The 13,872-nt window shown below is 39.9% G+C and overlaps 1 protein-coding gene across 1 annotated transcript in view; it reads left to right on the top strand.

The window, feature by feature from the left end:
* Positions 1–5,510, top strand: part of STK39 (serine threonine kinase 39) — a 413,881-nt gene extending 408,371 nt beyond the window's left edge. The window contains exon 19 of the mRNA XM_006867035.1: positions 4,931–5,510. Within this exon, the coding sequence (XP_006867097.1) occupies positions 4,931–5,005 (75 nt within the window). The 3' untranslated portion in view covers positions 5,006–5,510. The remainder of the gene's footprint in view (positions 1–4,930) is intronic.
* The last annotated feature ends 8,362 nt before the right edge of the window (positions 5,511–13,872 follow it).

Genomic DNA, 13,872 nt, shown 5'->3' with positions numbered 1-13,872 from the left:
ATGAAAACCAAAAAGTAAGAACATGCTCAGTATTTCTTAAACTGAAAGAAATGAAGAAAAAATTCATTTCGATTTGCAATATTCAGGGAGTCTATGAAAAAATATTGAGTGATGCAAAAAATACCAAAAGAAGATGGGAAGGGATACAAAAAGTCACTCTAATCAAAAGAAATGATCAGTGTTCAACCATTTCAAGAGGTAGCATATGATCAGGAATCAGTGGTCCTAAAGGAAGATGTCCAAGGTGCATTGAAGGTATGGGCAATGAGCAAGGCACTGGAAATTCATGGACTACAGATTGAAATCTTTCAACAAACTTATGCAGCAACTGAAGGCACTCCCTTAGATATGCTAAGAAATTTCGAAGGCAGCTACCTGGCCAATTGATTAGAAGAGATCCATATTTATGCCCATTATAAAGATAGGTGACCCAACGAAATGCAGAAATCATCAGGCAATATGATTTATATCACATACAAGCAAAATTTTGCTAAAGATAACTTCATAAGCAACTGCAACAGTACACTGACAGGAAACTACCAGTGGTTCAAGCAGAATTCAGATGAAAATGTGTAATAAAGTCTATCATTGCTGATGTTAGATGGATCTTGACTGAAAGTAGAAAGATATTTACCTGTGCTTTATTGACTATGCAAAGGATTTCAATTATGTGGATTATGACAAGCTATAGACAACATTGTGGTCAATAAATTATGTTCATGAAGAAAATCTGCACCTAGACTAAGAGGCAATCATTCAAACAGAACAAGGGGACACTGAATAGTTTATAATTAGGAAAGGAGTGTGCCGTTGTATTCTTTCACCGTATTTATTCAATCGGTATGCTGCGTAAATATTGCAAGAAGTTGGATTATATGAAGAAGATCGTGGCATCAGAATTTGAGGAAGACTCATTAACAACGTGTGCAATATGCAGATGATACAACCTTACTTGCTGAACGGGAAGAAGAATTAAAATACTGATGAAGATCGAAGACTCCAGCCTTCAGTGTGGGTTACACCTCAATGTGAAGAAAACAAACATCCTCTCCATTGGATCAATAAATAACATCATGATAAATGGAGAAAAGATTGAAGTTGTCAAAGACTCTAAATTTTGCTTGGATCCACTATCAACACTCATGGAATCAGCAGTCAGAATTCAAACAACATACTGCATTAGACAAATCTGCTGCATAAGACCGCTCTTTAAAATGTTGACGAGCAAAGATGTCAGTTTGAGGGCTAAAGTGCACCATGTAATTTTCAACAGCCTCATATGCATGTGAAAGTTGGACAATGATCAGTAGAGGCCGTAGAAGAATGGATGTCTTTGACGTATGGTGTTGAAGAAAAATATTAAAAGTACCATGGACTGCCAGAAGAGCAAACAAATCTGTGTTAGAAGTACAGCCAGAATGCTCTGTGGCCAGACTTCGTCTCTCATATATCAGACATATCATCAGGAGGAGCCAGTCCCTTGGAGAAGGACACTATGCTTGGTAAAGTGGAGGGTCAGCAAAAAAGAGGAGGATCTCTAGCAAGATGGACTGGCACAGTGGCAGTAGCAGTGGGCTTAAGTATAACAATTATGAGGATGGCCCATAACTGGGCAGTGTTTCTGTTGTGCATAAGGTCACTATGAGTTGGAACCAATTCGAGGCACCTAACAATAACAATGAAATGAGCCTTAACAAGGAAAGGCGTTAATATTTTTCTTTGCTGGTAGCCAGTTCAACCATTATTGGGTATGTTGTTTTTATTTGTAGTCATTTTTTTGTTGTTGGTATTAAGTGCCGTTGAGTCAGCTCTGACTCATAGCGACCCTGTATAGGGTTTCCAAGGAGTGGCTGGTGAGTTTGAACTGCTGACTTTGCAGTTAAGCCCAGCCTTGTGGTCTGGTGCTTATTCACAGCACCACACCAAGACTCCTGAAATGCAATTTGCTGAATTTCTGACATCATTTTGAGATGTTCTCATCTTTTTTTTTTTTTTTTGATCATCAGCATCTTAGTTTGCCCTCGTTTGTTTGTCAGTTATCTATTATTAGCACTAAGTGTCTCTGCCCCCAGTCATCGGGGTGAGCAAATCATGGTGTTAGGAGAAGGGGGTGAGAAGGAAAGATATGGAGAGATAGGAAAAGAAACAGTGATTATGGAATAAGAAAATTGTTAATGAGGTGATCTTAAACTTCAGTATGCCTAATACCCACCAGAGAATCTGCTGAAATGCCTTCTATGCCTATACCACTTTGTTTAAAGTGATAAGGATACGAGTATTTTAACTGCTGATGACAGTGCCAACAATGAAAATGGTACTTCACTGAATATCTTCTCTGGCAAATTAAACTAGCTAAACCATTAGACTGAGCACAAAGTAAAGTTTTTTCTTAATATTAATATTCCTACCCTTCAGATTACTGGTTTTCTTATATTAAACATAGCCACTCACACTGAATTTTATTTTAAGGACAATTATTTTTAAATATTTAAGTTTATATATTCTAGTTGGCTGCTTATTTTAAAGGAAAATGCAAGAGTTTTCAAAGGGCTGGTTTTAGGACCAGCTGCTCCTTGGAAACCCTGTGCAGGTCATGATGAGTCAGAATCGACTTGATGGGCACTTAACAACAAATCAGTGCTGAGCAAGTGACTTGTGATGATGGGATGGGGTTTTTTTTCATGGGAAACTCACTGTTATGACAATAATTTAGCTGGAATTAAGCTAAGATACGATTTATTTAGAGTCCTGATGTGCTACTGTAGGATCAGAAGTTGACCTCAAGGTTGGTTTGAACCATAAGGTCTGTGGTTCAAACTCTCCAGCCACTCCCTGGGAGCCCTATACAAGGTCACTATGAGTCAGAACCGACTCGATGGCGCTTGACAACAGCAACAACAACAATTCATATGGTCCTTTTGTAATTAGTTGCCCATTCCCAGTCATTTGTCAGACTTGTTTCTCCCTACTTGTGTCCAATTCTGTATTGTGTACAGTTCAGTAACATGAAGAGTCAGTTTAGAATCTTGTTTATATAAAGGGAAAGGAAAGGAGCAGACTAGAAAAACATACTCTAAGAACTAGCGAGGCTTGCATTGCTGTGTGCTGTCGAGTCAGTTCTGACTCATTTGTTGTTGTTGTTGTGTGCCATGGAGTCAGTTCCGACTCATAGCGACCCTGTACAGGGTTTCCGAGGCTGTAAGTCTTTACAGGAACAGAAAGCTTCATCTTTATCCCGCAGAACAGCTGGTAGTTTCGAACTGCTGACCTTGCGGTTTGCAGCCTGATTCATAACCTGACTCATGTTGTTGTTGTTGTTGTTGTTGTTGCAGCCCGATTAATAACCACTACGCTACCAGTGCTCCTTTGTTGTTGTTGTTGTTAAGTGCCGTTGAGTCGGTTTCGACCCATAGCGACCCTGAACAGGGTTTCCGAGGCTGTAAATCTTTACGGGAGCAGATCGCCTCATCTTTCTCCCGCGGAACGGCTGGTAGTTTCGAACTGCTGACCTTGCGGTTCGCAGCCCGATTCCTAACCACTACGCTACCAGAGCTCCTTACCAGCGCTCCTTAGCAACCCTATATTGGGTTTCTGTGGCACTACTGGTGAGCCTGAACTATAGAACAGACAGAAGCTCAAATGTTTTTTTTGAAAAACCCCAGGCTTACTGGACTGGATCATGCTGAAGGGCTCCCCAAGACTAGTGCCCTGAGAGGTTATTTAAGCTTTCTCCTCAGGTCACCTTTTTGCTAAATAACAGACTAGATCACAAAATAAATACTATTACTCATGAGTACTATGATCCTTTAAAAAATCATCTAAATGACACCAGACAGTCAACAATTACCTTAAAACAAAGGTAAGAAGGTGACAGGGCAGGGAAACCAGAGTGGAATTAATGAGAACATTCTTATATTGTAAAGAATGGGACCAATGTCACTGAGCAATTTATGTAGAAATTTTTGAATGGGAACCTAAACTACTATGTAAACCTTCATCAAAAACACAGTAAAGTAACATTTTGATTTTTTAAAAAATAACTTTTTAGAAATATGTACATGGTCGATGGCAATTCAAACTTTTATTGGCAGTTCAGAAGCAGTAAGCCTGGACCAGGAGTGACGGACTATATTTTTATGCAAATAACCCATGTGTTACATGATTTTTGCCAACCATACCTCACCTCCCTCCCCCAAGTTATTTTTGTAAGTAAACTATGCTTATTTTTTCGTGTGTTGCTGTTTAAAAAAAAAAAAAAGCAAAATTGTGCTTACTTGAAAAATAACTTGGGAGGAGGTCAAGATAGGCAAAAAATCAAACAAACCAATAATGTGTGGGCTATTCGCATAATGATATGTATTCCATCCACTTTTTTTCTGTGCCTGATAGCATGATAACCAGATTTCCTACAGCAGAAATTAGGACCCTAAGTCATTCAAGAGAATGATTACTAGGGTCTCTCCTGGAAGATATGGTAAGTATGGCCCCACACCCACTGTGCCTTTTCATGGAGCTGCCGTCACATTGTGGTTGTTGGTATTAGGTGCCTTTGAGTTGGTCCCTGACACATGGCAATGCCATACACAACAAAATCAAAAACTACCAGGTTCTGGGTCATCCTGTGATTGGTTGTGGATAAAGCTGCTGTGATCCTTTGGGTTCTCATTGCCTGATTTTCAGTAGATTTCCAGGTCTTCCTTGCTCCTCAGTCTGGCCTAGAAACTTGGCTGAAGGTTGTGTAGTATCACTGAAAAATGGTGGTGTTTGCATATGAGCACTGACTGGGAATTGAACCTGGGTCTCCTGCATTGAAAGGCCAGAATTCTGCCACTGGTGACCTCACCAGTGCCTCATGCCATCACATGATCAGGCCTTTAAATTCAGTGGGGACAAATGTACACTGATGCTTCATTTCTTTTTCCCTTTTCAGGCTTCTGGCTGTGATGGATCAGAGATTCCTGATGAAGTGAAACTGATCGGGTTTGCTCAGCTGAGTGTCAGCTGATGTATGTCCCTTGATGTCAGCCTTATCTGTCATGCCTCTCCTCACCACGAGCCCCTCAACCTTCCCTCTCCCTGCCCAACACCTCCTACCCCTTCACTCCCACTTCCCAGGAAAATCAGAAGATTGTGAAGAGGCCGGCTTAGACGAAAATGGGATAAAAAAAATTTTTTTTTTTTTAAACTTTCAACACTCTGAGTTCTGCTTTATTCTGTAGCAATCCACAGTACGAGAACAAGCAAATTCCACAGCTGCACGACTGTTGCTAATTTTTCCAAAAGCTATTTAACATTCTTAGCAATCAATCTGGATATCCCTTAGGTGAAAAGAATTTGAAATACACTCAGGTGGTCCTATTTATTGGCAACAAAAAGAATTTTCTATCTGAAGCCTATTTCTTCTTGCATTGTTATTCTTTCTGTTTTAATACTTTGTCTATCTGGCAAGACTGCCTCTTTTATGTTGTATTTAGAAATTAATATACTTATAAAATTAAGATTTATTAGCCAGACTTGAATTCTAGTTTTAAAACTGACTGTGAATTTTATTTTTCATAGATTTATGCATTACACACCTTAGCGATAAGGAAAAGAAAAGGTTTTGATTATATATGCTTCTTGCAGTTAATCTCTTATTTAAAAAGAAAAAAAAAGGTGTTTCAGGTATATCTCTTTGGAGCATTTGTAACTTCTAATTTTTGAAATGATGGAATTAGGCACTAGAATGCTTTACTCTTTTGGTTTGGTTGCCTGAAAACCAATTCACAATCTGATTGTCTCTTGGGAGTGGGAGGTGCCTGGCAGACTCTCATATGGAAAATATGCCTGAGGCTGCTTTACTCTGGAATAATCTCAGATCTAAGATTTCCTCTACATAAGGTGGCATCTGTAAGTTTTGCTTCGTTTGGAGTTTAGAATGCTGTATAAAGTGTTGCCACTCTGTTAGATTGCTAACTATATACCCATCTCTGATTTGGCCTCACCTTAAGTGATACGATTTGTTGTTCTAAAAGCGCTAAACTTGAAAATACTATAATCGACAGTTTTACTTGAATTTCTGCAGAATACCCAGATGGAATGAAAATAATAGAAAGGGTTTTGTGCAATGACTAAAAAGTAAAACACTGTTAAGTTTCAAGGATAAATACTTTTCAACCCAAGTGGCCCTCTGCTTGACTCTATTATGGAATTCGTAAACCTTAGGAATTTGAAAATTGGAGTCTAAACTTTCAAGGAGGTGAGCTCCCGGGATGGTACCACTGCTCTTTCCTAGCTAACCCTAGATACGGCAGCTCTTTAATGTACTTTAAAAAGCAGATATATATTACTAAGAAAAAAAGTTATTTATAATTGCCTTGTCATAATTGTTAAGGTGTTCTAGAGCCATTTGCATACAATTTAATGTAATTTCATTCCATTCTATTGTTTACACAATGATTACTCAAAGATGACTGCAAAGGTAAAAGGAAAATAAAAGTGTATTGCACAAAGAGATGGTGGTGTATTGTTTCATTCCACTGTTAGGCATTATGTTTAGCATTTTCCGGAAATGCACAGAATTAAGTAAAGAGTAGAAGGTGCTCTACAGGCCTCCATCCAGTCACAGAGGACTGGGTTTGGCAAATCTCTTGAATTAGCTTAAGGAGAGAATGAAAGGCAAACATTCACACTCCATGTAGTTAGACAGTCTTTGAGTTAAGACCACAAGACTGCTGGGAAAAGAGGAAATATTTTTTTCATTCTCTTTTCTTTAGTGTGGTGAACACTAAGGCTGCACCTATAGCTAAGAGCCATGTGCAAGGCCCCTCTTTGAGCTCACTGCAGAGCTGGACAATCAGGGCCCTGGTTTCCTGGCATCATGAGCATGTTCTTAACACTCTTGTGGACAAATGCAATATGAAAGAAGACCATCTTCAACTAAAAACGATAAAGCATACATGAAGAACTTTTTGTTGTTGTTGTTGGGTGCCATCGAGTTGGTTCCGACTCATAGTCACCCTCTACACAACAGAACGAAACACTGCCCGCTCCTGCACCAACCTCACAATGATTTCTGCGCCTGAGCCCATCACTGCTGACACTGTGCCAGTCCATCTCGGTGGGGGTCTTAGTCTTTTTCTCTGACCCTCCACTTTACCAAACGCTTTATCTCTTTTTCTTTGACCTCCTCAGGACTGGTCCCTTCTGATGGTATGTCCAAAGTGTAAGAGACAAAGCCTGGCCATCCTGACTCCCAAGGGGCACTCTGGCTGCACTTCTTCCAACACTGTTATTTTGATAGTCTGTGGAACTTTTAATTTTCACCTCCAACACTATAACTCAAATGCATCAATTCTTCTACAGTCTTCCTTATTCACTGTCCAACTTTCACATGCATATGAGGTTATTGAAAATACCATGGTTTCTACCTTCATCTTCAAACTGACATCTTTGCTCTTCAACACTTTAAAAAGGTCTTGTGCAGCAGATTTGCCTAATGCAATAATATATTGTCTGATTTCTTGACTGCTGCTTCCATGAGTGTTGACGGTTGATCCAAGGAAAATGAAGTCTTTGACTTCAGTCTTTTCTCCATTTATATTTATATTTGTTTTGCAATGTGGTAGTAAATGTTATTTAATATCTGTATTTATTTATACCCATAAGCCAGTATCCTTCCAAATGGAGTCTTGGTGTGGCATTGTAGGATATGCACTGGACTGAAAGGTTGGTTTAAACTGAGAGGTTAGCGGCTCAAACGCACCGGCCACTCCTCAGAAACCCTATCCAGGGTCAGTGTGAGTCAGAACCAACTTGACAGCACTTAACAACAACAACCAAATTTTTGAATAGGATGGCTTGTAACAGTACAATATTGTGATTCTGCTCAGTGGCAAGGACATGCATTCATATAATGAGATACAGGCTTGTTTGTTTTTAATACACAAAGAAATTAGAATGACGTAAAAATAGGATAGTTTAACAATATAAATTCTTGTTAGGAACCGTCGAATTGGTTCCAACTCACAGCTACACCGTACAGGGTTTCCGAGGAGCAGCTGGTGAGCTTGAACCACTGACCTTGAGGTTCAAGCCAACCTTGCTTCCCAATGTGTTAACCTGCAGCACCACAAAGTAGGTAATATGTAAAAATCCACACCTCACCAAGAGGTTCTGCTAGTTGCTAGGACAGTGTATAGTTTAGTTATTCACTAGGACTGAAGAGGAAAGTGTGATCAAATACAACCTTTTCTATGTCTATAACATAGAAATCAAATTGACTACATCTGTGGAAAGAGACGATGGAAAAGCTCCATATCATCAGTCAAAACAAGGCCAGGGGCAGACTGTGGAACAGACCATCAATTACTCATATGCAAAGTCAAACTGAAGTTGAAGAAAATGAAAACAAGTCCACGAGAGCCAAAATACAACCTTGAATATATCCCACCTGAATTTAGAGATCATCTGAAGCACAGATTTGATGCATTAAACACTAAAGGCCAAACCAGAAGAGTTGTGGGATGACATCAAGAACATCATACGTGAAGAGAGCAAAAAGTCATTAAGAAGACAAGAAAGAAAGAAAAGGTCAAAATGGATGTCAGAAGAGACTCTGAAACTTGCTTTCCAGTGTAGAGATGCTAGAGCAAATGGAAGAAATGAGGAGGTCCAAGAGCTGAACAGAAAATTTCAGAGATCAGCTCAAGAAGATAAAGCCAAATATTACAACAAAATGTGCAAAGATCTGGAATCAGAAAACCAAAAAGGAAGAACACACTCAGCATTTCTCAAGCTGGGGGAACTGAAGAAAAAATTCAAGCCTCGACTTTCATTATTGAAAGATTCTTTGGGCAAATTATTGAATGATGCAGAAAGCATCAAGAGAAGATGGAAGGAATACACAGAGACACTGTAAAAAAAATGAAATGGTTAATGTTCAACCGTTTCAAGAGGTAGCATATGATCAAAAGCCAATGATACTGAAGGAAGAAGTCCAAGGTGCATTGAAGGAATTGACAAAGAACAAGGCACCAGGAATTGATGGAATAAAAATTGAAGTCTTTCAAGAAAGTGAGGCAGCACAGAAGGCACTCACTCATCTCTGCCAAGAAATTTGGAAGACCCAAGGGAATGCGGAAATCATCGGACAATCTCTTTGATATCTTAACGTTTTGCTAAAGGTAATACAGAAACAGCTATTGACAGAGAACTTCCAGAGGTTCAAGCTAGATTCAGAAGAGGCCGTGGAATGAGGGATATCATTGCTGATGTCCAGTGGATCTTGGCTGAAAGCAGAGCATATCAGAAAGCTGTTTACCTGTGCTTTATTGACTACACAAAGGCTTTCAATTGTGTGGATCATGACAAGCTATGGACAACATTGTGAAGTATGAGTATTCCAGGACACTTAATTGTGCTCATGAGGAATCTGTACCTGGACCGAGAAGCAGTTGTTCGAACAGAACATGGGAACACTGAATGGTTTAAAATTTAAAAAGGTGTGCAACAAGGTTGTATTCTTTTCACCATATTTATTCATCCTGTATGCTGAGCAAATAATCCAAGAAACTGGGTTATGTGAGGAAAAACGTGGCATCAGGATTTAAGGAAGACTAATAAACCTGCGATATGCAGATAATACAACCTTGCTTGCTGAAAGTGAAGAGGACTTAATATATTTACTGATGAAGATCCAACAGCACAGCCTTAGGTATGGATTACATCTCAATGTAAAGAAAACAAAAATCCTCACTGCTGAACCAATAAATAACATTCTTATTAATGGAGAAAAGGTTGAAGTTGTCAAGGACTTCATGCTTCTTGGACTATCAACAACTATCAACACTAATGGAAGCAGCAGTCAAGAGATCAGACGACGTATTGCATTGGGCAAATCTGCTGCACAGGAACTTTTTGAAGTGTTGAAGAGCAAAGATGTCAGCTTGAGGACTAAGGTGCTCCTGATCCAAGCCATGGTATTTTCAATAACCTCATATGCATGTGAGAGCTGGACAGTAAATAAGAAAGACCTTAGAAGAATTGATGCTTTTGAGTTATGGTGTTGGAGGAGAATATTGAAAGTGCCATGGGCTGCCAAAAGAACCAACAGATCTGTGTTGGAAGAAGTGCAGTCAGAGTGCTCCTTGGAGGCCAGGATGGCCAAACTTAGTCTCTCATACTTCAGACATATTGTCAGGAAGGACCAGTCACTGGAGAAGGATATCATGTTTGGTAAGGTGGAGGGTCAGAGAAAAAGAGGAAGACCCCCAATGAGATGGATTGGCCAAGTGGCAGTATCGATAGACTCAAGTGTGGCAACAATAGTGAGGTTGGCCCAGGAAGTGTTTCGTTCTGCTGTGCATAGGTCTCTATGAGTCGGTACCGACTCGATAACACCCAAAAACAACAATATTCTCTCTTCTTTAAGTTAGGAGAAGCACTTTTTCCTAGCATTGAAGCCTAAATAAAATTCTTCTAGGAGTCATCATAAAGTCATCAGAAACATACTAAAAAGCTTTTAACATTCATACCCTGCATAAATAGTTTGTTGTTACTTTTTTTTTTTTTTTAACAGTTTTCTTTTATAGCACTTTCCATATAGAAGTCCTGGGAATGACATCCTTGTAGGATCAGCACTGAACTCAGAAACCCTATATTAGGTAGCTATGAGTTGGAGCCTACACAACAACACTTAACAACAATACATGCAGGCCCACAGTTAGGTTATAGAAGGAAGAAAAGTTCAAGAAGGAGCTGAAGGGCATAGTCCTAATACTTGACTCTCCTGGCATCTCAAAAATCACAATAATGACAGCCCAATATTATCTACAGCAAGGAGTGGACTGCATTTCCTTCAGACACTCCTGTGTGACATTTTCTCTTAACCAGGGTCGCTGTGGTCAGGACTGGAGAGCCCCGTAACAACGACATACATTGTTCTAGAATGACAAATCCAGGTCTGAAGGAGCTGAAGTTTATACAGTTTAGGGAAGGGTGCTCTTTTAGACACAAAACTACCCATAGAAAATTGGGCACAAGGGCTTGGGAAGGATCCAGAGATTATTTGTGGTAACTGCCAATGTGCCAGAGATCATTACACTTGCTGTGACATTCAGTCCTGGTAACCAACCTTGACTTTGTCATCTGACTTGTTTGTGATGTTTCCAAATTCAGGCATGTAACTGATTTTACCAAGATGAAAGAACCCAAAATAGTTGTTTAAGAAGGGACAGTTTCGGTTTGATTCCTCATCTTGAGTACTGTTAAAAAAGAAAAAAAAAAAAAGAACTTGAAACTAAATGATTAGTTAACATTCTATGGTAATAAAAAAGTAAAATAAAATATAAGATGGCTTCTGCTCAGACTTTGTTGCTAACCTCACCCAAGTTCTGTTTCACTCACTAAATTTAAGCTTTCTCAGTTTTAGATTCAGGGGGATTAGTTAGTTGATCATTAACATCCTTCCCAGCATTAGCATTCAAGAGGCCTAATTGAGCAGAGGAACAAATAACCCAGGTGCTGCTTGACTGAATGGGTCCATCCATTCAATGTTTAACTGTTGAGCAGTTGGTGAATTTAGGTTTTGAAATTCCAATCAGCTAATTAGGGTCTTTTGTTAATCAAATAGTTGTACTGGCAGAAGGGTGACCCACCAACTGAAAGTTAAAAAGAGCTCATAACTCTCCACTGCAGATTTACTGCCTTCTGCTTCTTTTGTGGGTCCCTGGGTGGGAGGAGATGGACTAGAAAGAGACAGACTTCAGGCTGTACAATGCATCTGGCAGCTCAGATGCCAGGGCATTCCCTGAGCAGAGGCAAGAGAGTCATCTTAATATCTGGATTCCAGTTGTAGATGTCTGGTGCAGACCCTCTTAGTTGGGAGTGACTGTGATAGGGGTATGAAAGACCAGAAGGTGGACCTCACAGCCAGAAGCACTTAGCTCTGTTTCTCTGTTGCTCCCTTTGAGGATTCATCACAATGCCACACAGAACTCACAGACAATGTTCACAGTTATGGGGTTTATGAGGGAATGTAACAGATAAAATTCAGGTTCAGGAATGCTCTGAATACTATCCTTTGATCAGGACTCTGCACAGCCATGCTGCAGACACACCCAGGCACCAAGGCCTCTCTCAGCCCTTGGTCTCTGCCCTGTGTGGGCAAGTAGTAGAGAGCTCTTAGCTCTGCTGATAAATGTCCAGAAGCATCCCAGTCTCTGCCAGTTCTGCCTCAGCTGCTGCTGCTTCTCGTTGTCTCTTGCTGTCTGCTGCACAGCTCTCTTGTCTCCTGGACTGAAGTACCACAGTCTCAAGTCCAAAAAGCGTGTTCCACTCCTGGCTCTTATTTCTTGATGCCAGTGAAATTCCTCTTTCCACTTCTTGAATGGCTTGATTTAAACCTAGTAGAATAGCAAAATCCCTCCGCTGGGTTCCATACACCTTATTTGCATGGTCCTACCCCATAATTCAATGTATTGAAGGCATTGGCAAAGAACAAGGCACCAGGAATCTATGTAATACAAATTGAAATCTTTCAACAAACTGATGCAGCACTAAAGGTACTCACTCATCTGTGCCAAGAATTTTGGAAGACAACTAACTATCTGACCAACTGACTGGAAAAGAATCATATTTGTGCCCATTCCAAAGTGAGGTGACACAACGGAATGCAGAAATCATCCAACAATATCATTGATATCCCATGCAAGTCAAGTTTTCTAAAGGTAATACAGAAATGGCCGCAACATACATTGACAGAGAACATCCAGAGGATCAAACCAGAGTCATATGAGGACATGGAAAGAGGAATACCATTTCTGACATTAGATGGGTCTTGGCTGAAAACAGAAAATACCAGAAAGATGTTTACCTATGCTTTATTGACTATGCAAAGGCTTTCAATTGTGTTGATCATGGCAAACTGGACAACATTGTGAAGACTAAATTTTCTAGAACACTTAATTATGCTCAAGAGAAATCTGTACATGGACCAAGGGGCAGTTCAAGCAGAACAAGGGAGCACCGAATGGTTTAAGATTAGGAAAGGTATGTGGCAGGTTTGTATTCTTTCACCATACTTATTCAATCTGTATGCTGAGCACATAATCCGAGAGAAGCTGGATTATATGAAGAAAAATGTGGCATCAGGATTGGAGAAAGACTCATTAACAACCTGTGATTTGCAGATGATACAAGCTTGCTTGCTGAAAGTGAAGAGGACTTAAAATACTGAAGATAAAAGAACACAGCCTTAGGTATGGATTGCATCTCAACGTAAAGGAAACAAAAATCTTTACCCACTGGACCAATAATAACATCCACACAAATGGAGAAAAACTTTGTAGTTGTCAAAGACTTCATTTTGCACAGATCAATCATCAACACTCGTGGAAGCAGCAGTCAAGAAATCAAACAACGTATTGCATTAGGCAAATCTTCTGCACAAAACCTCTTTAAAGTGTTGAAGTGCGAAGTTGTCAGTTTGAGGACAAAATTGCGCCTGACCGAAGCCATGGTATTTTCAATAACTTCATTTGCATATGAAAGTTCAATAGTGAAGAAGGAAGATAATAGAAGAATTGGTGCATTTGAGTTAATGATGTTGGAGAAGAATACTGAAATCACCATGGACTGCCAGAAGAACAAACGGATTTGTTGGAAGATGTACAGCTAGAGTGTTCTGTGGAAGTCTGGATGGTCAGACTTAGTTTCTCCTACTTCAGACATATTATTAGGAGGGACCAGTCCCTGGAGAAAGGATATCTTGTTTGGTAAATTGGAGGGTAGGATAAAAAGAGGAAGACCCCTAATGAGATGGATTAGCACAGTGGCAGCAGCAGTGGGCTCAGGTATAGCAATAATTGTGAGGTTGGTGCAGGACTGGGCAGT

Source organism: Chrysochloris asiatica, unplaced genomic scaffold, assembly GCF_000296735.1.
Source record: "Chrysochloris asiatica unplaced genomic scaffold, ChrAsi1.0 scaffold00099, whole genome shotgun sequence".
NCBI classification, from domain to species: Eukaryota; Metazoa; Chordata; class Mammalia; order Afrosoricida; family Chrysochloridae; genus Chrysochloris; species Chrysochloris asiatica.
Note: the sequence above shows the minus strand (reverse complement) of the source record. Positions and strands in the feature narration are given on the sequence as shown.